Here is a 22,587-nt window from a genome sequence, read left to right as displayed (position 1 = left end):
GGGCAGATCACCTGAACAGGAAGACCTGACCATTTTAAAAACACCGAGAAGCACCTTGACAAAACGCAGACTGAGGGAGCACAGCCTGGCCATCGAGGAAGGACGGCGGTGGACACGGTGGCTGCGTACTGAGGAATGACTGTGCCAACGCTGCCCTCGGAGGGAGGGGCAGACAGAGCAATAACACAACCAGTGATTGGTCGCGTTACTGGCTCTGCGTGCGCTAAAAGGTTTTACACGTGCTAAAGGTCTCTAAATCTGGCCCACGGTTTCACAAGATTTTATTTCTACACATTATCCTGTCACGCAGCTGGGCACATTTACTCCAAAAAAGAAAATTTCAGGTGAAGTAATTTTGCTCAAGGGAACAAGCGCAGTACCACAAGCAGGAATTGAACCCGCAACCTTTTGATTATAAACAGGGTGACTGTGTTTTTCTAAAACACATGACCCACTTGGATTCAATCATTCATTAAAATTAATATCCTCGGAGAGTCCCCATAGGCAGTGGATTAGCACAGTCACCTAATTAATCATATAATTATTGGTTAATTATGGTCCCCAAAAAAAGCTATTTGTTTTTCCAACACTAGGGCAGGTTGAAAATTAAACAAGGACATAAAGTCACACAAAAAAAAGCCTCAGCAACTGCATGCACGAGTACAAGCCTGGCACACTGCACATCTGCCTGATACTATAAACACACACGCACACATACACGCGCGCACGCACGCACGCACGCACACACACACACACACACACACACACACACAAGCACACAATGGACTAACATTTACAATAAAAAAAACATCGCCTACAGTCTTGCTGTATGGTATGAGGGGGGGTAGTCTGTCAGCAAATGGGAGGGAGCTTTGGTCGACAAATCAAATTAAATCCAAATGTACTTATATAGCACATTTCACAAACAATTGTCACAATACACTTCACAGACAACCCCCACAGGAAGCAGCCTAAGGCAACAGTGGCAAGGAAAAACACCATGGTAACAGACAGGAAAGCTGGATGTCTAGATGTCATCCACAAATTGACGACTGCAAACATTCCACCATAAAAAACTGGAAAAGCCCAAATTCCACGCCGTTCTCAATAAGCATGTCAGCAAAAGCCATTTATTCATTCGGGGTTGTTTGAATAGAGTGTTTACACTGAGAAACACATCGGTCAATTTGAGGACGGCAGCTAACCGAAACTCTCTTTCATTAATCCCCTTCACAAGTGTATAAGAGCGTGTATATGCGTGTATTAGAGTGTACATGTGTATAAGAGCGTGTATATGCGTGTATTAGAGTGTACATGTGTATAAGAGTGTGTACATGCGTGTATTAGAGTGTAGATGTGTATAAGAGGGTTTAAATGTGTGTATTACTGTGTACATGTGTATAAGAGTGTGCATATGTGTGTATTAGAGTGTACATGTGTATAAGAGCGTGTACATGTGTATATTAGAGTGTACATGTGTATAAGAGCGTGTACATGTGTATATTAGAGTGTACATGTGTATAAGAGTGTGTATGTGTGTGTATTAGTGGGTACATGTGTATATTAGAGTGTACATGTGTGTATTAGTGTGTACATGTGTATAAGAGTGTGTACATGTGTGTATTAGTGTGTACATGTGTGTATTAGAGTGTACATGTGTATAAGAGCGTGTACATGTGTATATTAGAGTGTACATGTGTATATTAGAGTGTACATGTGTGTATTAGTGTGTACATGCACGTTTGAGCCTGTACATGAGTGTATGAGTGTATACAAGTGGGTATGAGTGGGTACATATGTATATGAGTGTGTTCATGCGTGTATGAGTGTGTATACGCAAGTTTGAGTGTGTACATGCGTGTATAGGTGTGTACATGCATATACGAAAGTGTACTTGTGTGTATGAGTGTGTACATGTGAGTTTGAGTGCGTACATGAGTATATAAGTGTATGAGTGGGTTTCAGTGGGTACATGCATGTATAAGTGTATATGCATGTGTACATGTGTGTATTAATGTGTACATTCATGTATTCTTGTGTATATGCGTGTGTGCATGGGTAGATGTGTGTATTAATGTGTACATGCATGTATGCTTGTGTATATGCATGTATGCATGTGTGGGACTCCCTTCACTCACCAGATCTGTCCCACGCTGATCAGGGAGTGGTAGAGCACCCAGAGCAGGGCCATGATGATCATGTTGGCCCTCCCGGCCAGCAGCACCCCCCCGGACAGCAGCAGGCCCAGCAGGGCTATCCCGTCCAGGTTGGCGTCCATGTCCGTCCAGTCCAGGAACCAGAGCAGCGTGGGGGCGTAGGCCAGGGCCGACAGGTCGATCTTCCCGCCCACATAGCGCTTCACGCTCCGCAGGTAGTCCTCACAGGGGGTCAGCCCGCGCTGTCCAATCAGCTGCTTGTTCTGGCTGTAGGCCACGCCGAACGCCACGACTGCGGACAAGGGGTGAGATCGAGAGAGAGGGAGAGGGTTAATCCGGCTGTACGAACGGACCGCTTTTGTTACGCTGCAGGTTTGTGTAACATTCGTTCTGCAGGACAGCTATTCCCAAGCCTGTTCCTGGGGATCTACCGTCCTGTAGGCTTTCACTCCAACCCTAACAAAGCGTGCCTCACTCAATAGCTACAGATCTCTTTGACCTTTGCACTTCTGTGAGTAGCTCTGCGTAACGGCGCCTGCTAAATGTCTATGTGAACATAAATGGATCGTATTTGAAAACGATAACCGCATTAGGATTATAGGAAGCCCGCGCTACCCCTTTCCACCCCCACTCCCGTACTGAGTTTTCAGCTCCCATACAACAACCACTTCCTCCAGTATTTCAGTCACTTCCTCCAGCATTTCAGTCATTTTCTCCAGCATTTCAGTCACCTCCTCCAGTATTTCAGTCATTTCCTCCAGTATTTCAGTCAGTTTCCTCCAGCATTTAAGTCATTTCCTCCAGCATTTCAGTCACTTCCTCCAGCATTTCAGTCACTTCCTCCAGCATTTAAGCACTTCCTCTGCATGTTAAGGCCTCACAGAGAGAGAGGGTGAGAGAGGGAAAGAGAAAAGAGAGAGAAAGGGAGCAAGGAAGAGAGAGAATGGGAGAGACAAAGAAAGAGAGTTCCCTAATGTCACCCTTACCCTGCTCATCCATAACCCTGAGTTGTTAGCAGGACATTTCAGAACAGTAGAATGTTTTGTTCTCATCTCTTCCCTTCAAAAGCCAAATACCCCCACAGCCACCCCCCATTATTCACAGGTGAGGACAGGTCCATGAGTCACCCCCCCAGCAGGGTTTCGGCTGTCCACCACATCCTGCTGTCCCAAACTGAGCCAGAGGCACCTGCACAAGGCCAGCCCAACCTTTCCTCTTACACCAGAGAGAGATAGAGAGATAGACACAGAGACAAAGACAGAGAGAAAGAGAGAGAGAGCGAGAGACAGAGAGAGCGGGAGGGAGCGAGCGAGAGAGAGAGAGCGGGAGGGAGCGAGCGAGAGAGAGAGAGCGGGAGGGAGCGAGCGAGAGAGAGCGGGAGGGAGCGAGCGAGAGAGAGAGAGCGGGAGGGAGCGAGCGAGAGAGAGAGAGCGGGAGGGAGAGAGAGAGAGAGAGAGAGCGGGAGGGAGCGAGCGAGAGAGAGAGAGCGGGAGGGAGAGAGAGAGAGAGAGAGTGGGAGGGAGCGAGCGAGAGAGAGAGAGCGGGAGGGAGCGAGCGAGAGAGAGAGAGCGGGAGGGAGAGAGAGAGAGAGAGAGTGGGAGAGAGGTGATAAAAATCAACCTGCGCCACAAAGACATCCATAACAAAGACAGTGATTGATTCTCCCTTATCTTCCTCCCTTTCTCTCTCTCTTTAGCCACCAGTGCCCTGGCATTAATGGGGCCCATTTTATCTGAAAGAGAGAGAGAGGAAAGGGAGAGAGAGAGAGAGGGAGCAGGAGAGAGAGAGGGAGCAGGAGAGAGAGAGAGGAAAGGGAGGGAGAGAGAGAGAGAGAGAGAGAGAGAGAGAGAGAGAGAGGAGAGAGAGAGAGAGAGAGAGAGTGGCACCGTTTCCCTCCTCGAACAAACAGGCCTCTGTCCGGGGGGACTCCACTTCCTTTTCTCTCCTGACTGGGGAGACCTGCGGAGGGCAGCTAACAAAAGAGCCTTCACACACGCGCAGCCCCCCCCCCCCCCCCCAACACCCCTGACACCCCCCCTGCCCCCCCCCCCACAGCCGCCGTCACATCAAACCCTCACTGGGCCCTTTGTGGCTGCACAATGGGAGCGTTCTTACGCCTCCTGTGCAGGACACGGCCACAAACGCTGGGCGCTGGGGCGATTCGGAATTTAAGGGGCAGTGGGGTTGGGAAGAGGGTTTGTCTAGGCACTGCCACCAATCGAACCACCCCCCCCCCCCCCCTTCGGTAGCATCAACCCTGGAATTATGCACATGCTCACATATTAGGTGTTCAGAAGGCAAAGTCACTTCATATCACACTACATTCATTCAGCAGACACTTTCACCAATCACAGGAGAATCACAGGGAAATCACAGGAGAATCACAGGGAAATCACAGGGAAATCACAGGAGAATCACAGGAGCATCACAGGAGAATCACAGGGAAATCACAGGAGAATCACAGGAGAATCACAGGGAAATCACAGGGGAATCACAGGGAAATCACAGGAGCATCACAAGAGAATCACAGGAGAATCACAGGGAAATCACAAGAGAATCACAGGGAAATCACAGGAGAATCACCGGAGAATCACAGGGAAATCACAGGAGAATCGCAGGGAAATCACAGGAGCATCACAGGAGAATAAATATTTCTTAATGCACACTCATTTTCTGAAGCGACTGAGGTAAAGCATGCTGCTCAGTGGTACAACGGCAGTGCCCCAACTCAAAATATGAATCAAACCTGCAACTTCTGAGCTACAAGCTCTGCTTCTCTAACAATTATGGCACACTGCAATTCCACACTTTGCAACTGACTGACCGATTAATCTACTGCCCGACCGGTTAATCTGCTGATTGACCGATTGATCTACTGCCCGACCGATTAATCTACTGACTGACCGATTAATATACTGCCCAATTCTTTCATCAAACGAATTGAATAGATCTCACATGCAAAAGTGTAACAATTTCACTGTGATTTCCACCGAATGACTTTTTAAAGGACGGTCGGCAGACAGCCCTCATTTTGTTTAGGACTTTATTCAGCCAGGGGGAAAACAGACAGCCTTACAGACTGAGATGGGACCGGGCTACAGAGGTCAGCGTCATGGCGGGGGGATTTGTCTTTATCTGTATGAGTCTCACCTGACTGATCTTTCAAATCACTTTGCTGTATGACTGATCTCTGCTAATCACGATACTGTATGACTGATCTCTGCTAATCACAGTACTGTATACAAATACAAAAATCCACGTCACGTCCGCGTGCGATACCGCGCGAAGACTGTGACACGTCCGCGCGCTGAGTTTGCACTACTGAACTGCACTACGCAGGAGCTTGGACTACCGAATCCAGTTCATCAGTTATATTACATACAACAGGGTCATCGACACAGCGGCTGGTGGCTCGTGTGGGCTTAACTACCCATGATCTATATTTAATAGATAACTTTCTAAATATTGTAAATCGAGATCGAAAATGAAATATTGAATAGTAGCTACCGACGAAGAGACAGGTAGTCAGAAACGTGAGCAAGGTGCAGTTGCAACGTTTATGGATGAGTTAGCAGACTTCCAGAAGGTCCCTCCGCACGTGTTTTGCTTTTCACCCAATAAAACGAAATCCTAGTTATCGTAGGCCTATAACGCGGCGTATGGGTCAATGCATTTAGTATATTTATAATTCAGTTATCTGCGTGCCTGCTTTCGTCTATTTAACAGAATAATTTGCAATAATCGGGAATGACATTGGAAATGTAACGGGATAAACTCACAGTAAATAAAAGCAATGGACCGTAGCAGCACTATTCGTGTCAGCCAGAACGTCCCGGTTTGCAAAGTGACAGCACCCAGTTTGCCATCTACAGTCTGCACTTCTTCGCCGTTCGTGTCACTACTCTCTTCGGAGAGTTTTGTGGCCGGTTTAGCTGTGTCTGTCTTTCTTTTTCTCAAAACATTTCCGTCGGTTTCCAGTCTCTGCATGGACGCGGCCATCTTGGCAGCTGTCTCTGCGCAGACTCAGTGCGTCGTAGAAACACAGGTCGTTCTGTCATTGGGTTCTTCGTCCTGCCACACCAGACAGCGCATTTTTTCGAATTCCCCAGTGAGAAATACTTTTTATGCCGCAAAGAACTGAAGATACAGACAGTCCTGCCCTATATAGTGTGTTCAAATGAAATGTCGCGCCCGTTTTACCTAGTAGCCTGTGTAGTAATCTTGTTTTTTTTCATTCTATTATTATTTTTTAATTCTCATACGGATTATTGCTTGATTATTGGCTACGATGAAACTGGCAAACTCTTTTTAAGCGTTCTGAAGATATTTGCGATGCTACATCGCAGTGTAATGCAAGCTGGAATAAGAAAATATCGTAGCTTATGAAATGGACACACGAAAAAGAAGGTTAAACGAGAAACAATAACGCTCATTAATTGAGGGATTTTTGATAGGAATACTATCTATCGCCCGTTAACTAGCTTAGATGGATTCCAAAATGTTTTGAATTTTTGACGCTTTAAAATCGGTCTCGTTTAGGGCTATTTCACATTTCTTGACGGTACGGCAGCGCGTAACCCTCATTAAGTTGATTTACTACGGCACTGTTTTAGCTAGAAATCAGATTTTTTTAAAATAAAAACATCAGGAATCGGGTTATGTCATTTTGGGGGATTTTTTGGATGAAAAATAATCTGTGGACAGATAATATATGCTAAATGGTGTCCGAAAAGCATGGTCACGGCAGAACGGCGTAAGAATGGGTTATTCTTGTGGTGAATCCCGTCGCAATTTGAGATTCCACAACGTGTAAAAACATAACAGCGCTTTTCCTGTATTGCATTTGCCTTTGGAGATCCGCGTGCTGTGGAAAACTGAATTGCCTTCTTAAAATTTACACTGGTGCATAGCCTCTTAATCAAACACAGTAAAAATATTCTAAAATTAATTTATTCAAATGCTACGCGGACTGCTGAAAATAGACCTCATAGTTCCACTCTTATTTTGCATGCATGTAAATGTCTTGTGTGAATACCTTTAAAATGCAAATGATACGCGCCCGCATATTTCTGTAAAGAAGAAGAAAATCGACCTTATGATCATATTGCATTGTCCACGGTAGCCTGAGAAAAGACGGTGTGACGTGCACGTTTATTTATTTATTTTTTTTGTTTGTTTGTTTGTTTTTGTTGTTGTTTTTTTTGACATGGCTTGCACGTAGAAAAGCATTTACTACCCCGATTACGTCATTAACACCTGTCACCCCAGGAATTCCCTCAGCCGCTGATAAAGCGAAGTCACATTAGTAGGCTAATAGTAGACTACCGTCACTGAAAATCGCATATGATATGCAAGGAATTCGTGTATAATACGATTTAATTACTTTCGAGTGAAAAGGCCGTTTGTGATGGCATTGTTTCCTGCTTTACATAGGCATAGGCTAATACAACAACTTCTGAATTATGAATTTTAAAAGTCGCATAAATTCACATGTAAATCATATGTGAAATAAATATGCTGTAAGTCCATATTCAAATTTGAAGATACAGATAAATAAAGCAGGGGAAAGGAGATCCTGTTGCCAGCTTAAAAAGGTTACAGATGTAAGCACCCATCCCTCTATGATGTCACAAAAGCTGTAGAACTCGCTCAAACAGTGCAGGCCTCGTAGGCGGTCGTGTAAAGAATCGATAGTTCTTATGTCAGTTTGGAATTTAGAACACCAAGAACTCTTTTGGAACCATGAAGAATCGTTCCATGGCTTTGTGACAGAAACAATCCTACGTAGGCACTTCGCCGAATGCGGACAACCTTTAGAACCATTTTAATCGTGAATGTAGGCCCTTTGATTGCAGAAGAAAAACACTGCCGGAAGTTAGGTTTCTTCTGTGCAAATTTAAAGGTGGCATCTCTTTGCTTAACGAGAGGGAAATGGCAGAGACCTGTCTGTTTCTAGTCAACTAAACAGCGCGGCAAATTTGTGTATTCGTCCCAGTTATTTGAATGGCAAAGCACTTGGTTTATTACTGTCAAAACGGGATCTCTCCACTCAGGCGTATTCCATGAAAACGAATGGAACCAATTCAGTTACTTCCGCTCATTTAGTCCTGTTTATGTCGCTATTTGTTAGTTGATTTTGTACTAAATGTAATTTTATAAATTATGAATGCATTTTCGAAATATTTTCATTAATCTTGAAGGGACTGGTGATTCTTTGGTAGGCTATAAAGTCAGTGTATTTTTCAACTTGTATTTGTAAGAGGGTATGATATTTGGTCAATATTTAAAATAATGTTTTTCATATTACAATGTTTTGCATGGTACTAAACACATTTTAAAATTAAGGAGAACATCAGCCACAATATAGGGGTGCCGATGGGTCTATTCTCGTAAAAATGCGTAATATATAATATTTTATTAATATTTAATATACTCAATCATATCAGAGACAATTAAAAACTAGCGCATTTAATATGCCTACTTTTTTTTATCAGGGAATGGGTCTAAAGAATAACCGTTTTCGTGCATAAAATGGGTAATCGCTCTCTCTGTCTCTCTCTCTTTCTTACATACACATACGCACACACACACACACACTAAAAGAAGCATGAGTCCGCGAGAATCGAATTTTGTGTCTCTATTTTAGATTATACGGCTGAGAAAAAAATGTATTCTGAGTTGCCACTGCATTGCATTAAAATTGTTGTAGCGAAATCTGCACCAGTGTCCAAGTTATTTTGTGACAAGACATGGAATCATTCACATCAAATTTAATGCCACATGAATTTCAGGGGACACATTAATCCTGAGAAGTACTTCAGACCGCCAGCCTACCGCAAATGTCTCCAATCCTACAAAGCACATTGTGACGTGGCCTGGCCAATCAGACGCTGGAAGGTGGAGCGAGGGCAGGCATCTCTACCAAATGTTCCTTCCGCGCACAGCCGCTGGACCACATCGCCGCACGCACAAAACTCACAGACCTCAGCCTCTCCGACTGGCCACCAGGAAAGGAAGGACTAAAACATAAAAAAGGAAACCACCAGTAAATTACTTTTGTTTTATTGTGAAACATTCCTCCATACGACCTGGTTTTTGCCGTGCGTAAAGAAAGAACTGTTGTGCGCGTTTTTTTTTTGTTAGTTTGTTTGTTTGTTTTTTTTTTTACAGAAGAATTTCCATCCGTGATAACACTGTCGACCGACCACAGTCTTTTAAGTAACAACTTCTTTCATAAGTTTTCTTGAAATGAGCGAGAAGCAGGGCAAGTGCCTTAGCGGGAACCCCTGCAGTCCAACGGGAACCTCGAGCTCAATGTCGCAGGACGACTCGGATTCCGACTCACCCTCGTCCCCGGCGGGGTCCGACGGCCACGGTCACGGGTGCCAGCTGCACTCCGAGATGGGCACGAAGCTGGAGCGCGCGGCGGACGACCGCTTCCCTTCCTGCATCCGCGACGCCGTGTCGCAGGTCCTGGAGGGATACGACTGGTCGCTGGTCCCGATGCCAGTGCGGGGAAACGGGTCGATGAAAAGCAAGCCGCACGTGAAGCGACCCATGAACGCCTTCATGGTGTGGGCGCAAGCCGCGCGCAGGAAGCTGGCGGACCAGTACCCGCATCTTCACAACGCCGAGCTCAGCAAGACGCTCGGGAAGCTGTGGCGGTAATTCACCGTGAAGATTATTCCATAGAGCGCTTACATCACTACCTTCGAACTTTTAATACGAGAATAAGGAGAAAAAATATTGATGCCGTAGTAAAATATCTCCGTATTAGAACTAGAAATCGCTTCCTTTGCATCATAATATTATTCCCAAAATTTTAGGGATGACTCACCAAATGGCAATTCTCACATGATATCTATATAGTACATGTAAATCTGTTTCAGAAATCTGCATGATTATCTCTTAGTCTTAATGGCCTGGCAATTTTAGATGACTGCTCCGAAATTTACGCATATGGGTCAAATTAAAGGTGATAGATTAAGTTGCCTCCTTGAAATATTAGGCTATATCATACACAGTAAAATATTCAGTTAAATTAACTGTTAACCGAGTACGTATGATCCCTATTGGACTCATATGTACTCTGTCAAAATTGAATTAACTGAATATTTTACTGTGATATGCTTCACGCATACTCTCAAAACCGATGCGTTGTAATCCGTAGTAAAGTAGTAACTTTGACACAAAATATGCAGGAAGTAACACAAATGTAGTAGTACAAAAAGTGTGTTGGTATTAACACATCATTTCTGATAATGCATAAACTTCAATATTAAATTTCTTCACTGAATACTAAGAATGAGCGTAAACAAATACGTGCATGCAAATTAAAATAGCATTATCAAAATGCAAATATGGTATTCTAAATGTAATGTCAGAGTACAGCATGTAGGCAGATATTCAAACTGGGGCATTTTGTACGTGTGTTATCGTGTCGTTTCGCTGCGTAAACATGAAAACCTATTTGCATCATAATGATGTTGCCATTTTCACAGCTTGCTGTCGGAAAGCGAGAAGAGGCCGTTCGTGGACGAAGCGGAGAGGCTTAGGGTCCAACACAAGAGAGACCACCCCGATTATAAGTACCAGCCCCGGCGGCGGAAGAACGTGAAGAACGGGCAAAGCGACTCGGACTCCGGGGCGGAGTTGAGCCATCATCCTTCGGGGCAAATGTACAAAGCAGAGCCGGGCATGATCAGCCTGGCAGGCATGGCAGACGGACACCACCACCCGGAACACGCAGGTGAGCACACTACAGTCCAGCCTGAATACGTAATACCGCACCATGGATTCGCTTGACTAGAAGACAAGTCGGATATTGCGTTATAGTCATGGGTAGCCGAACGGAAAATTTAATTACAAATGAGTTTTGAACCGCAAATTCATATTTCATGCATGTTGTTTCTAAATAAATTACCAGCCGCATTTTCGAATCGTTTTTTTTTCGAAAATGTGAGTGCATTTACCCATCTTTTTTTACGCGCGAGAGCCGGTGCTGGCACCATCGTTTTCTTTGACGCGTAGATGACGCGCGGTAATGATCTGAAATTATGAGGTATTTATGTATTTCTCTAGGGCAACCTCACGGACCCCCAACCCCTCCCACTACCCCGAAAACCGATCTGCACCACGGAGGAAAGCAAGATCCGAAGCACGAGGGCAGGCGACTCCTGGACAGTGGCAGACAGAACATCGACTTCAGCAACGTGGACATCTCCGAGCTCAGCACCGACGTCATCAGCAACATGGAAACCTTCGACGTGCACGAGTTCGACCAGTACTTGCCTCTCGGCGGCCACGCGGCCGCCACTGCTTCCCTGCCCACGGACCACAGTCGCGGACAAAGTTCAGCGAACGGCGCCTCCTACGGCTCTGCGTACAGCCACGCGGGAGCTAACGGCGCGGCCTGGAGTCACAAGAGCGCGGCGTCCTCCTCCTCCTCATCCGGCGCGAGCGAGACGGGCCAGCAAAGACCGCACATCAAAACCGAACAGCTGAGTCCCACCCACTACACGGACAACTCCCACGGTGGTTCCCCCTCTCACCCCGACTACGGCTCCTATGGCGCCCAGGCCTGCGTGTCTTCCTCCGCCGCTTCGTTCTCCAGTTCCCAGTGCGACTATACGGACCTCCAGAGCTCCGGTTTCTACAGTCCGTACTCCGGGTACGCCTCTGGAATTTACCAGTACCCGTACTTTCATTCTTCGCGCAGGGCGTACGCGACCCCCATCATAAACAGCCTATCCATCCCTCCTTCCCACAGCCCCACTGCATCCTGGGACCAGCCGGTATACACCACTCTGACAAGGCCTTGATTTACACACCTGCAGACTGTGCGGACGTTTCATTCGGATTTACGCAAGGAACTACGGAAGTGTAATGTTCCCACTCACAAAGTCTTACGGAGCCTTTAAGGTCTTGCCCTCCTTATATTTCTGCACTAATCGAGGAACAGAATTTGGCGGAAGCGCACCAAGTTGTCTGTTGAAGACGGAGAGGAAGGAAAAACGAAGTGCCTGCTGACTTTAAAGCTATATTTCTCGTGTTTTTTTAACTCTTGGACAATTATTATAAATGAAGAAACCGACATGCTCGTGCCTACACGCATCCCCTCTGTGAGGACTGCACAATGTCCACGTGCATAAGTGCGGCCACGTAGAAGTGCACATGTGTTGTAGCCTACACTGCGTCGTTGTGAGCGCGCTTGCCTTGTATGATATAATAACGTGTGATGTTGGAAATAATTCTGCGCGTGAACATACCATGGACATAGGCTGGGCGGAGGTATACAAGAGAGACCTGGGACCAGTTTTGTGATTTTACATTTGAATTGTTATTATTTTTCACTTTTAGAATCTCCTTCGGGCACACGATCATGGATCATCATCCAAGCCCATATTCAGCCTATGTTTTAAATATTAATGTTGTTGTTTTATTTGGGGCTGTAAAAGTGTACTTGTGTTAACTGCGTTGTTGTTCTTTTTTGCATTACTTGCATTATGTTATACGCGTTTTGTTTTTGAAAATGTAATCTATTTTAAAAATAATTCCGCCAATGCGGTCTGCCACAACCACCTTTCGACGACTTTCTTTTAAAAAAAAATATAAACCAGTAGGCTACATATCTCCTTTCCCGATTGATAAGCAAACTAGAAATTGTTTTCACAAATACTGAGCGACTCAATAATGATATGCTATGCAATGTGATGCAACAGGTGCCTTAGACGCCGACTGCCCACCATGGATTAGTCACGACATAAGGGTTAAGGAAATGGCGGTAAAACGATACACTGCGCTCTGTGAGCGACTGGCCAGCTGGGCTTGTGCCTCGCGCTGAATGAGGCGGAATACCGCGCCTCGGTAATTTACGTTTTTTAAAGCCCCGGAGTTTCGCCGCGGCTGGACTGCATTTTTTTTTTGTGTGGAAACGGAGACAGAAAAGCGGGCCGCAGTAACCCGGGACAGAGATTTAGCTCACTACTGACCATGGTTCACGCATATACGAAATAATATAAAAAGGGTTGTAAATTTTGGGACAGAAAAAAACCAAACAACCCCTCAAATTTGTATTGACTAACACGTTTATATGTGCGTGTCTACGTGTGTGCATACTTGATGTCTCTACTGGATCTGTTTTGTGCTTGGACATTTAATAATTTAACACGTGCTCCTAACGATAGCCTACCTGTGCCTTAAATTGCTCCCTTTTCTAACCGCGCTTCTCGGTTGAATTTCTTCTTCAGAATAATTTGATTCGCACGTACAGCGTTCTGCGCTTTTCCTCTAACAAAGAAAAATAAATACATCTATGGTATTGTTTTGCTGCGTTACATTGGGTGAAATTCGTTAAGACGCTTAGGTGATCACGGTGTGACGTCCACCATCCTACGGATTCGGAATATCATATCCGATGGACGGTTGTGACGTTGTGACCACGCGAGAACAGTGTTTTCTTCTCAACCTTTCCTTCTTTACAGTGCATTTGGAAATAAATCAACTGTTAAAATATATTCTGTGTTAACTAGAACATTCTCTCACAATATTCTTGCACATGAAAAATAAAAAAGCCTTTTATACCAAATGAGAGTTTTTTAAAATTATTATTCTGGGTTTTTGCAGCTCATAGACTATTTAATGTAAGAGAAAGTGGGATTACGTAGTCACTTTCAGGCGGTGACCCAAGGGAACAGTTGCATATGCGAACTTGGCTGTGAATAGGCCACTGAACAGGAAGCTATAATCAGGGAGTGTTATTTTGACAGTTAAAATATCCTAATCAACTTTAAAATATTGCCGTTATTTCACAATGGACAACATTAACATTTATTCATTTTTATTTACAAGGGCAGCGCCAGAATTGGCTGAATTCGGCTCGTTAAAATCACATGTGCCTTAAGTGCTCTGCAAGTTCAGGGCGCACAATTTTTATATTTCCTCTCGTGGATTTGCCGCAAAAACAGCTGCATCATTATATTCCTTTTTGTCTCACTTGTAAGCCAACTAAAGACAGCTGTGTAAGATTTCAGGAAGGGACGCTGATTCCTGGAACTCTCCCACCGCCCCCCCCCCCTCTCTCTCTCTCTCTCTCTCGTTCGTAATTCGTTTAACATATTGTTAACGCTGAAATTCGTTCTACTATTTCGGCGACCGATTAAATTTATTTCATTGCTTATGCTTTCAACATATGTTTAATAGATGTTTCATGATATTTGTGTTGACATCCATGACAACATTTACGCGACACAGCGAATGCATGCATTTGTGATGGCACGCAGTAAAATGCCCAGTGTTAATTGAACTCTAACAAAGTGCATGAGTCCAAGATGGGCCATATCTACTCTGTAAGAGTTGATTTAACACTGAGTATTTTACTTTGTAGAAAACTAAAAGCTTGAAGCAGCTTCGCGTCACCCCTCTGGGTAACGCAGCATATATTTAAGGGTGTATCATCTAGAAAAATAACAGTAATAAATAATACAATAAAATAATAATTTCAAAAATGCATTTTGATGTTGTTAATTCTTTTATCTCTCACTGAGGAGTTGGACTAAAGTGGGACGTTGTGGCTATACTATATTGTAAATGACACGTTTTTCTTCTCGTATAATACGCTGTCCTGTGTTTGGTGGTCGTTGAGAATTTATGAAAACATCGCGTACGATCGGGGAACAACGTTAAACTCTCTTAACTTTGTTTCAAAGTTAAGCAGAACGTGCTGTTGTGGTCACAATTGGGAATCTCCCCTCAACCCTATAAATATTAGCAAACGGTAGTAAGAAAGAACAGGGGCACCGTTGACTGACAGGGGTCCTCAAATAATTGTACAGTAATTGAACTGGGATGGGGCGGCCTGGGGTGGTGCATGGGCCCAATGTAAGATCTTTTCGCTGGGCACCCGAGTGTCAATAAAGAATGGACAACTAGCGATTTTTGGTTCTCACAACATTCCTAGAAGGTTTGTAGTGCCCAAGTGCCATTTCTATATGTTAGTTCAGAAACTTCATAGAAGGTATATCATGCGTATACTCAGGATTGGTTTTGTATGAAACATTAAGTGGGTATGCATCCATCCATCCATCCATTATTTAACCTGCTTATTCCTGGAGAGGGTTGCGGGGGGCTGGAGCCTATCCCAGCATGCATTGGGTGAGAGGCAGGAATAAAGCCTGGACAGGTTTCCATTCTATCGCAGGGCACACACACCATTCACTCACACACACTCACACCTATGGGCAATTTAGAGTCTCCATTTAGCCTACCTGCATGTCTTTGTACTGCAGGAGGAAACTGGAGTACCCGGAGGAAACCCACATGGACACGAGGAGAACATGCAAACTCCACACAGAAAGTCAGATTCAAAATCTGTCGTCTGTAGCCAACAAGTCCAAAAGTTTTTGTTGTTGTTATTGTTGTTGCTTTGTAAAATCTGGAAACAATTAATATGTTCTTGGAACTGAGGAACATTATTATCATGGTTTCCTTACAAATAGTTTCCCAGGAAACTATTCCCGGTGGCTGTAGAAGTCAGCTTGATTTATGGGCTGAGGGATGATGCTGAAAGAGAGAACTCGGAACAACCTCACCAGGTAACAGGGGCAATGACAGATCAGTGCCTACAGTACCTTCAGCATGATTACTGACTGGAATACCTTCACCGTGATGTTAGACTTAAAAGTTTGTTAAGCTCAAATGAACGCTTTGGCCTCGCGAAGATTATTTCTCCTGTTCCACCCCTCAGAGAAACAGAAGTGTATCTCCGTAGATTGTTCCAGGAGACCGGGACGCCGTGTGATCTGCGGGACGAGTCGGAGACCGGGACGCCGGCGAACCATTTTAGTTTGACGGACGCAGTCGACCTCATTCGGTTCCTGGGCGAGCCGGGAGCTAACGCACAGCTCTCCTGCTTCAGCGTCTCCTGCGCTCGCCGTCTCCTGCGCTCGCTGTCTCCTGCGCACAGCTCTCCTGCTTCGGCGTCTCCTGCGCTTTCAACAGCCCTTTACCACAGCTCCGTCTCTGAGCTCCGACCTCAACGGCTGAGCAGCCAGGGCCGCCGTTCCGCCTGGGATGTGAACCCACAGCATTCTGGAGGATGTGAGCCCGGAGAGTGGGATGTGAACCCACAGCATTCTGGAGGATGTGAGCCCGGAGAGTGGGAAGTGAACCCACAGCATTCTGGAGGATGTGAGCCCGGAGAGTGGGATGTGAACCCACAGCATTCTGGAGGATGTGAGCCCGGAGAGTGGGATGTGAACCCACAGCATTCTGGAGGATGTGAGCCCGGAGAGTGGGATGTGAACCCACAGCATTCTGGAGGATGTGAGCCCGGAGAGTGGGATGTGAACCCACAGCATTCTGGAGGATGTGAGCCCGGAGAGTGGGATGTGAACCCACAGCATTCTGGAGGATGTGAGCCCGGAGAGTGGGATGTGAACCCACAGCATTCTGGAGGATGTGAGCCCGGAGAGTGGGATGTGAACCCACAGCATTCTGGAGGATGTGAGCCCGGAGAGTGGGATGTGAACCCACAGCATTCTGGATGTGAGCCCGGAGAGCGCTGTCGTCCGGAGATGTGCGCTCTAAGGTGAGGGGGGGGGGGGGGGGGGGGTGGTTAGGGTCTAGCACGTGGTTACACCATAAGTCTGAAGAGGAGTCCAGCTGGGCGGCTTTGTGGTCCATGGTGTAGAATTTTAAACCGGACAGGGGGCACATGTGCCAAGAAGCCATTCCCAGCCAGCTGGGGAGAGAGAGAGAGAGAGCGTAAGAGAGAGAGTGGGAGACAGAGAGATGGAGAGGGAGAGAGAGAGAGAGAGCGCAAGAGAGAGAGTGGGAGACAGAGAGATGGAGAGGGAGAGAGAGCGAGAGAGAGAGCAAGAGAGGGACAGAGAGAGAGAAGGGAGTGAGAGAGACAGAGAGGGGGGACAGAACAAGAGAGAGTGCAAAATAAAGAGGGAGAGACAGAGAGATGGAGAGGGAAAGAGAGATAGAGAGAGAAAGAGAGGGACAGAGAGGGGGAGAGTAAGATAGAGAGAGACAGAGAGGGGGGAGAGTAAGAGAGAGAGAGATAGAGGGGAAAGAGAGAGAGCTGCTGAATTTTAATTATTCATTATTTTGTGGAAGAGCTCCTTTGTACCGCTTTATCCGGAGCAGAGAAAAGAATTAATTGGACAGACAATAGAAGGCCAAAATAACTGACAAGTCATTAATAGGCGGCCATTGAATGGCCCATCAGATGCACATGGAGTTTTTTTATTTATTATATTTTTACTGTTCCATATCGCAGTGCTCCGTAAAACGCAGTGTAGAAGAACGAATACATAATAACCATACTAACAGCAGCCACCACCAATGCAACATAAATCTGTGAAGTAGAAAAAAGGTGAAAAAATAAATGATAAAAAAACAGAAAGGAAATGGATAGTTTTTATTTTTTCTACTGTTGTGACTGTTGTGTTGTTGTTTTCCAATCCAGTACCAGTAGGAATTCTCGATAACAAACAAAACATAGCATACAGAACAAAATCAGGCGCAATTTTGAGCGCTTTGGTTTTGTTTTCACTGGCAAAAAATTGTCCAGATATTATAAATCCTACCTTTGGAACGTCCGTTTCAAAGCAGCCAAATTGACCTACTGCGGCGTCTCAACGAAAGCGTGTTCCCGCTTTGTTAAAAAAAAAACAGAGTTTCGGTCCCAGCACTGGACTGCGTCATCGCTTACAAATGTGCTGAGTAAGCGTCTCGAGTCGTTGAGACGTGCCTGACGTACCGAGGGGAACAGCAAGGGCAGACGTTCCAACAGAAAAGACGGAATTCTACTGAGGCTTTTGATTGGCTGGACTGTAATCAGTGTGGTACTGAGCTACACGAGAGTAAAAATAAACAACAACAATAATAATAATAATAATAACAACAACAACAATAGTAATAACAATAATAATAACAATAATATAACCTTACAAAAAGAACTGTTTTTACAATACTATTTATATGCAATCATAATCTTATAATAATCATCCTGATCGCTCTAACCAAACAAACTAACAGCAGAAGATGGGGGCGAGGTGTTTGCACTGGGAACCTTGCAGTAATTTCAGCCTGATTTCCATGGCGATTGAGCAATAAACTTTAACCAGCCTTATCAACCGTCAGCCACCGAACCAATCCGCCCCGTCACACGACTCAGAGACAAAGCCAAGCGCTCATTACCTTCCTGCTCACGCTCCTGACCTCGAGCTGTGCTGCGAAGTGGAACAGGATGCCTGGTCTGGGATGTGAGACTCCTTCTGGCTCACACTGGACAGTAAGGGACGGGATGTGAGACTCCTTCTGGCTCACACTGGACAGTAAGGGAAGGGATGTGAGACTCCTTCTGGCTCACACTGGACAGTAAGGGAAGGGATGTGAGATTCCTCCTGGCTCACACTGGACAGTAAGGGAAGGGATGTGAGACTCCTTCTGGCTCACACTGGACAGTAAGGGAAGGGATGTGAGACTCCTTCTGGTTCACACTGGATAGTAAGGGAAGGGATGTGAGACTCCTTCTGGCTCACAATGGAGAGTAAGGGACAGCGTGCACGGTGTATTGAGTGTGCATGGTGTATTGAGTGTGCACGGTGTATTGAGTGTGCACGGTGTATTGAGTGTGCATGGTGTATTGAGTGTGCATGGTGTATTGAGCGTGCACGGTGTATTGAGTGTGCACGGTGTATTGAGTGTGCACGGTGTATTGAGTGTGCACGGTGTATTGAGTGTGCATGGTGTATTGAGTGTGCACGGTGTATTGAGCGTGCACGGTGTATTGAGCGTGCACGGTGTATTGAGTGTGCATGGTGTATTGAGTGTGCACGGTGTATTGAGTGTGCATGGTGTATTGAGTGTGCACGGTGTATTGAGCGTGCACGGTGTATTGAGTGTGCATGGTGTATTGAGTGTGCACGGTGTATTGAGTGTGCATGGTGTATTGAGTGTGCACGGTGTATGGAGCGTGCACGGTGTATTGAGCGTGCACGGTGTATTGAGTGTGCACGGTGCATTGAGCGCGCACGGTGTATTGAGTGTGCACGATGTATTGAGTGTGCACGGTGCATTGAGCGCGCACGGTGCATTGAGTGTGCACGGTGCATTGAGCACGCACGGTGCATTGAGGACAAGTGCGTAACTAAGCTCGCTCTGTGGGTGCAAGCTGTGGGCCTGTCGGGGGATTGCCCGTCGGCATTCCAGCGGTCCCACAGCGGCAGAGCCACTCGCCAGCGTGCGCCATTTTGACAGCCGATACTCTCAACCGCTTTACCTCCACCGCCCGGCAGCGGACCGCGGGACGCTGCTGCTGCTGGGACAGCGGTCCTGTCAGCGTCAACCCCCACCCCCGTCCCCAGATTAAAGTGCCATGACCTCCGCCTCAAAGTTCTGCATTAGACACTGTCAGCGGCACGTTTTGCCGTTACGCCCTAATTTAGTGATTTCCTGTGGAGGGTTCTGGGAAGATTAAGAGGAAAACCCGGCTGTGTTTCTGCGCTTTAGTGGCCCCTTCAACTGGCAGGCCAAAGGGAGCAACAGGCCACACAGACTGACATGGAAACCTGGAGATGAAGGATCCAAGATGGAGGTGTGATTAGAGCCAAGATGGAAGTATCCATTGTGAATTTTGGCCCCCTTCCAAAAATGCGCCTTCCGTGCCCTGAATACTGGCTGATCGTTTATCCTTTGGCAATATGTACCTATTTATGACAAACAAATTGAATGCAAGATCTGCATGACATAAAAGCACTTGATTACCGGGGGGGGGGGGGGGGGGGGGGGGGGGGCAGAGAGACTTTTGGCCGATCACCAAATCACAAGGCAGAATTTATAACTTCAACAGGAGAGCTGTACGTGGCCTGTTTCACTGCGCTTTGTGTCAGCGCGGGTGAAACCACGGAGAGAGGACGGCGTGTGAATTCCTGAGTTACTTTACGGCGGTTTGGGGAGCTGTTTTTTCTCCAGGGACAGGAAGTAAACAGTCCATGTGATGTGTTCACATCTCCAGCACACCCCAATGCACCCCCACGCACCCCCACACACCCCCATGTACCCCTGCACACCCCACACATCCCTGTGCACCCCCACGCACCCTCACACACCCCAGTACATCCCCGCAATGCGCATGAATGAGCGCTTTGTTTTGTGAGGCCGCGCAGGATGCCCGCGTCGTGTACCCCTGCACACCCCCACAATCTCCCATCGGAGCCCGCTTCGCCACCACTACTATCTCCAGAGACTTCTACTGTCCTTCGCCAGTCTTCCCTTTGTTCTCTCTCTTTCTCTCTTTCTCTCTGTCTCTCTCTCTCGTTCTTGGCACAACGGAACTCCGCTCCCCAAGAGCACTCATCTGTTCGTTTTTATTTTATCGGCTGCATGACTGTGCCATGCCACCGTAACCATGGAAACGTCCTTCACAGCCTGTGGTCCGCAATCCCCCCCCCCCCCCCACCCCCAATCACTGACACATTTACGGAACACAGTCCCAGGCTCCAGCCACAGATTCTATACTCTAACCAGATAGTCAGCCGCCGAGGTCCTTGCTGGCTGAGCTGCTTGTTGACTACAGGAGGTAAACAGGAGTTCTAAACAGGACTTTTCAAATGTTATGGCACAGAGCATCCAATGCAATAGCACGGCACTTCAGTCACGAACTTTCACAAGTATTTCTAAGTTTTGCAAAACATGGCATGTTTTGGCTTCAGTCGCAGGGCGACAGGACCGACAATGTTGAGCGCGCAGAGTTGAGTATCTGGTGGTTTATGGAATCTGTGGCTGGAGCCTCGGAGTGTTCCGTCGGGAGGCCGTGCGCCAGACGGCTCGTCAGCGCGGCTGCGCTCTGCGTCGTCCTGTCAGAGCGCCGAGGCTGCGCGAGTCCCGCGCTGTCGCCGAACGCGGAGCGCGTGGGAGGCGCGGTCAGCGGGATTTATCTCACGAGCTTCAGCTCCTCTTCCCCCAGGTGCTGCTGGGAAGTGTGACACGCGCTTACGCACAGACACACAGTACATACACACAGACTCCCTGTGTACAAAAAATTTTTTTTTTACAATGCACCTTTTACAGAAAGGTGAATCCACACACTGGAACAGAGCCTTAACAGATACCAGACCATGGGGCCCATCCACACACTGGAACAGAGCCTTAACAGACACCAGATCATGGGGCCCATCCACACACTGGAACAGAGCCTTAACAGATACCAGACCATGGGCCCATCCACACACTGGAACAGAGCCTTAACAGATACCACACCGTGGGGCCCATCCGCACACTGGAACAGAGCCTTAACAGATACCAGATCGTGGGGCCCATCCACACACTGGAACACAGCCTTTACAGATACCAGATCGTGGGGCCCATCCACACACTGGAACAGAGCCTTAACAGATACCAGATCGTGGGGCCCATCCACACACTGGAACAAAGCCTTAACAGATACCAAACCATGAAGGGGGGGAGGGTCACAGTGTCATAACAGGATAAACCACCCAGCAGTCCCCCCCCCCCGCCCGAGCTCTTGTTTCAGTTAAAGGACAGTTACCCTCCCAGTCTGTGGGTTCCTCTATATATGAATTCATGTTTTGTATTTTCTACCTAGTTTCGCATATTTAGTTCACATTTAGTGCTTTAGTGATGTTACTCACTTTGCTTTTTTTTTCATTACTGTAAAAAAATAACTAAAAATAGATTTAAAAAAACCCAGAGGGGCTGTGAGACGCCGGCGTCGGTAACCGAGGGCAACCACAGGCGTGTTGTTCTCACGGCGTTCACCAGAACAGCACCCCACTCAGCGCTGGTGCGCACCCTCTTACGGAACTGCAATTAAACGCATTTACGCCGATTATTACGAGACTAAAACTGCCCAGCAAGTTCTGTCTCTATCTTACCCCCCCTCCCTCTCTCTCTCTCTCTCATGCTCCCTTGCTCATGTCTGTATATGCGTTTGCATGCGTCAGTGTGTGCATGAGTCTGAGAATACGTAAGAGTGAACGTGTGCGTGTGAGTGGTATGTGAGGCCATGTGTGCGTTTGTCTGTGTACAGTACATGCTTGGGTATAAGTAAGTTTGTGAGTGAGTGTGTGTGTGTGTGTGTGAGTGTTTGTGTGTGTGTGTGTGTGTGTGTGTGTGAGTGTTTGTGTGCGTGTGTGTGTGTTTTTGTGTGTGCTCAAGCCTTGTGATTGGCTGGTATCTGGGTAATCTGGCGCAGGGCGTGGTTCGGTCCTGCAGGTTGGGTTGTGGTTCACCACGGCCCTATGAAGGTCACCGTGGTTACCACTGATGGAACATTACTGTCTGTTAAAGTTTGGCCGTGTTCTTGAGTGATATAACTGCCTCTGTGGACTGAGAGGGACGCCCTTCTTTCAGTGTTTACAGGCATCTTAGAAATGTGTGTGAGTTCGAGTGTGCCCAC

At 46.6% G+C, this 22,587-nt stretch overlaps 2 protein-coding genes across 2 annotated transcripts in view; one reads left to right on the top strand and one right to left on the bottom strand.

Annotated features, from left to right (window-relative positions):
• Nucleotides 1-6,168, bottom strand: part of lmf1 (lipase maturation factor 1) — a 54,469-nt gene extending 48,301 nt beyond the window's left edge. The window contains exons 1-2 of the mRNA XM_035400428.1: nucleotides 5,936-6,168; nucleotides 2,139-2,448 (exon numbers count right to left, since the gene is read on the bottom strand). Coding sequence (XP_035256319.1) covers nucleotides 2,139-2,448; nucleotides 5,936-6,155 — 530 coding nt within the window. The 5' untranslated portion in view covers nucleotides 6,156-6,168. The remainder of the gene's footprint in view (nucleotides 1-2,138; nucleotides 2,449-5,935) is intronic.
• Nucleotides 6,169-9,050: 2,882 nt separating this feature from the next.
• Nucleotides 9,051-13,743, top strand: LOC118219060 (transcription factor Sox-8-like). The gene is made up of 3 exons (XM_035401888.1): nucleotides 9,051-9,820; nucleotides 10,658-10,905; nucleotides 11,238-13,743. The coding sequence occupies exons 1-3, from the start codon at nucleotides 9,405-9,407 to the stop codon at nucleotides 11,975-11,977; spliced, it is 1,404 nt and encodes a 467-aa protein (XP_035257779.1). The 5' UTR covers nucleotides 9,051-9,404; the 3' UTR covers nucleotides 11,978-13,743.
• The last annotated feature ends 8,844 nt before the right edge of the window (nucleotides 13,744-22,587 follow it).

Source organism: Anguilla anguilla, chromosome 2, assembly GCF_013347855.1.
Source record: "Anguilla anguilla isolate fAngAng1 chromosome 2, fAngAng1.pri, whole genome shotgun sequence".
Classification (NCBI taxonomy): domain Eukaryota; kingdom Metazoa; phylum Chordata; class Actinopteri; order Anguilliformes; family Anguillidae; genus Anguilla; species Anguilla anguilla.
This window is presented reverse-complemented; position numbering and strand designations above follow the sequence as displayed.

Bases quoted from the DNA above. Each gene is read 5' to 3' on its own strand.
- LOC118219060 (XM_035401888.1), top strand. From the start codon at position 9,405: ATGAGCGAGAAGCAGGGCAAGTGCCTTAGCGGGAACCCCTGCAGTCCA. The intron at 9,821-10,657 runs GTAATTCACCGT...CCATTTTCACAG, and splicing joins ACGCTCGGGAAGCTGTGGCG to CTTGCTGTCGGAAAGCGAGA. The intron at 10,906-11,237 runs GTGAGCACACTA...GTATTTCTCTAG, and splicing joins CCACCACCCGGAACACGCAG to GGCAACCTCACGGACCCCCA.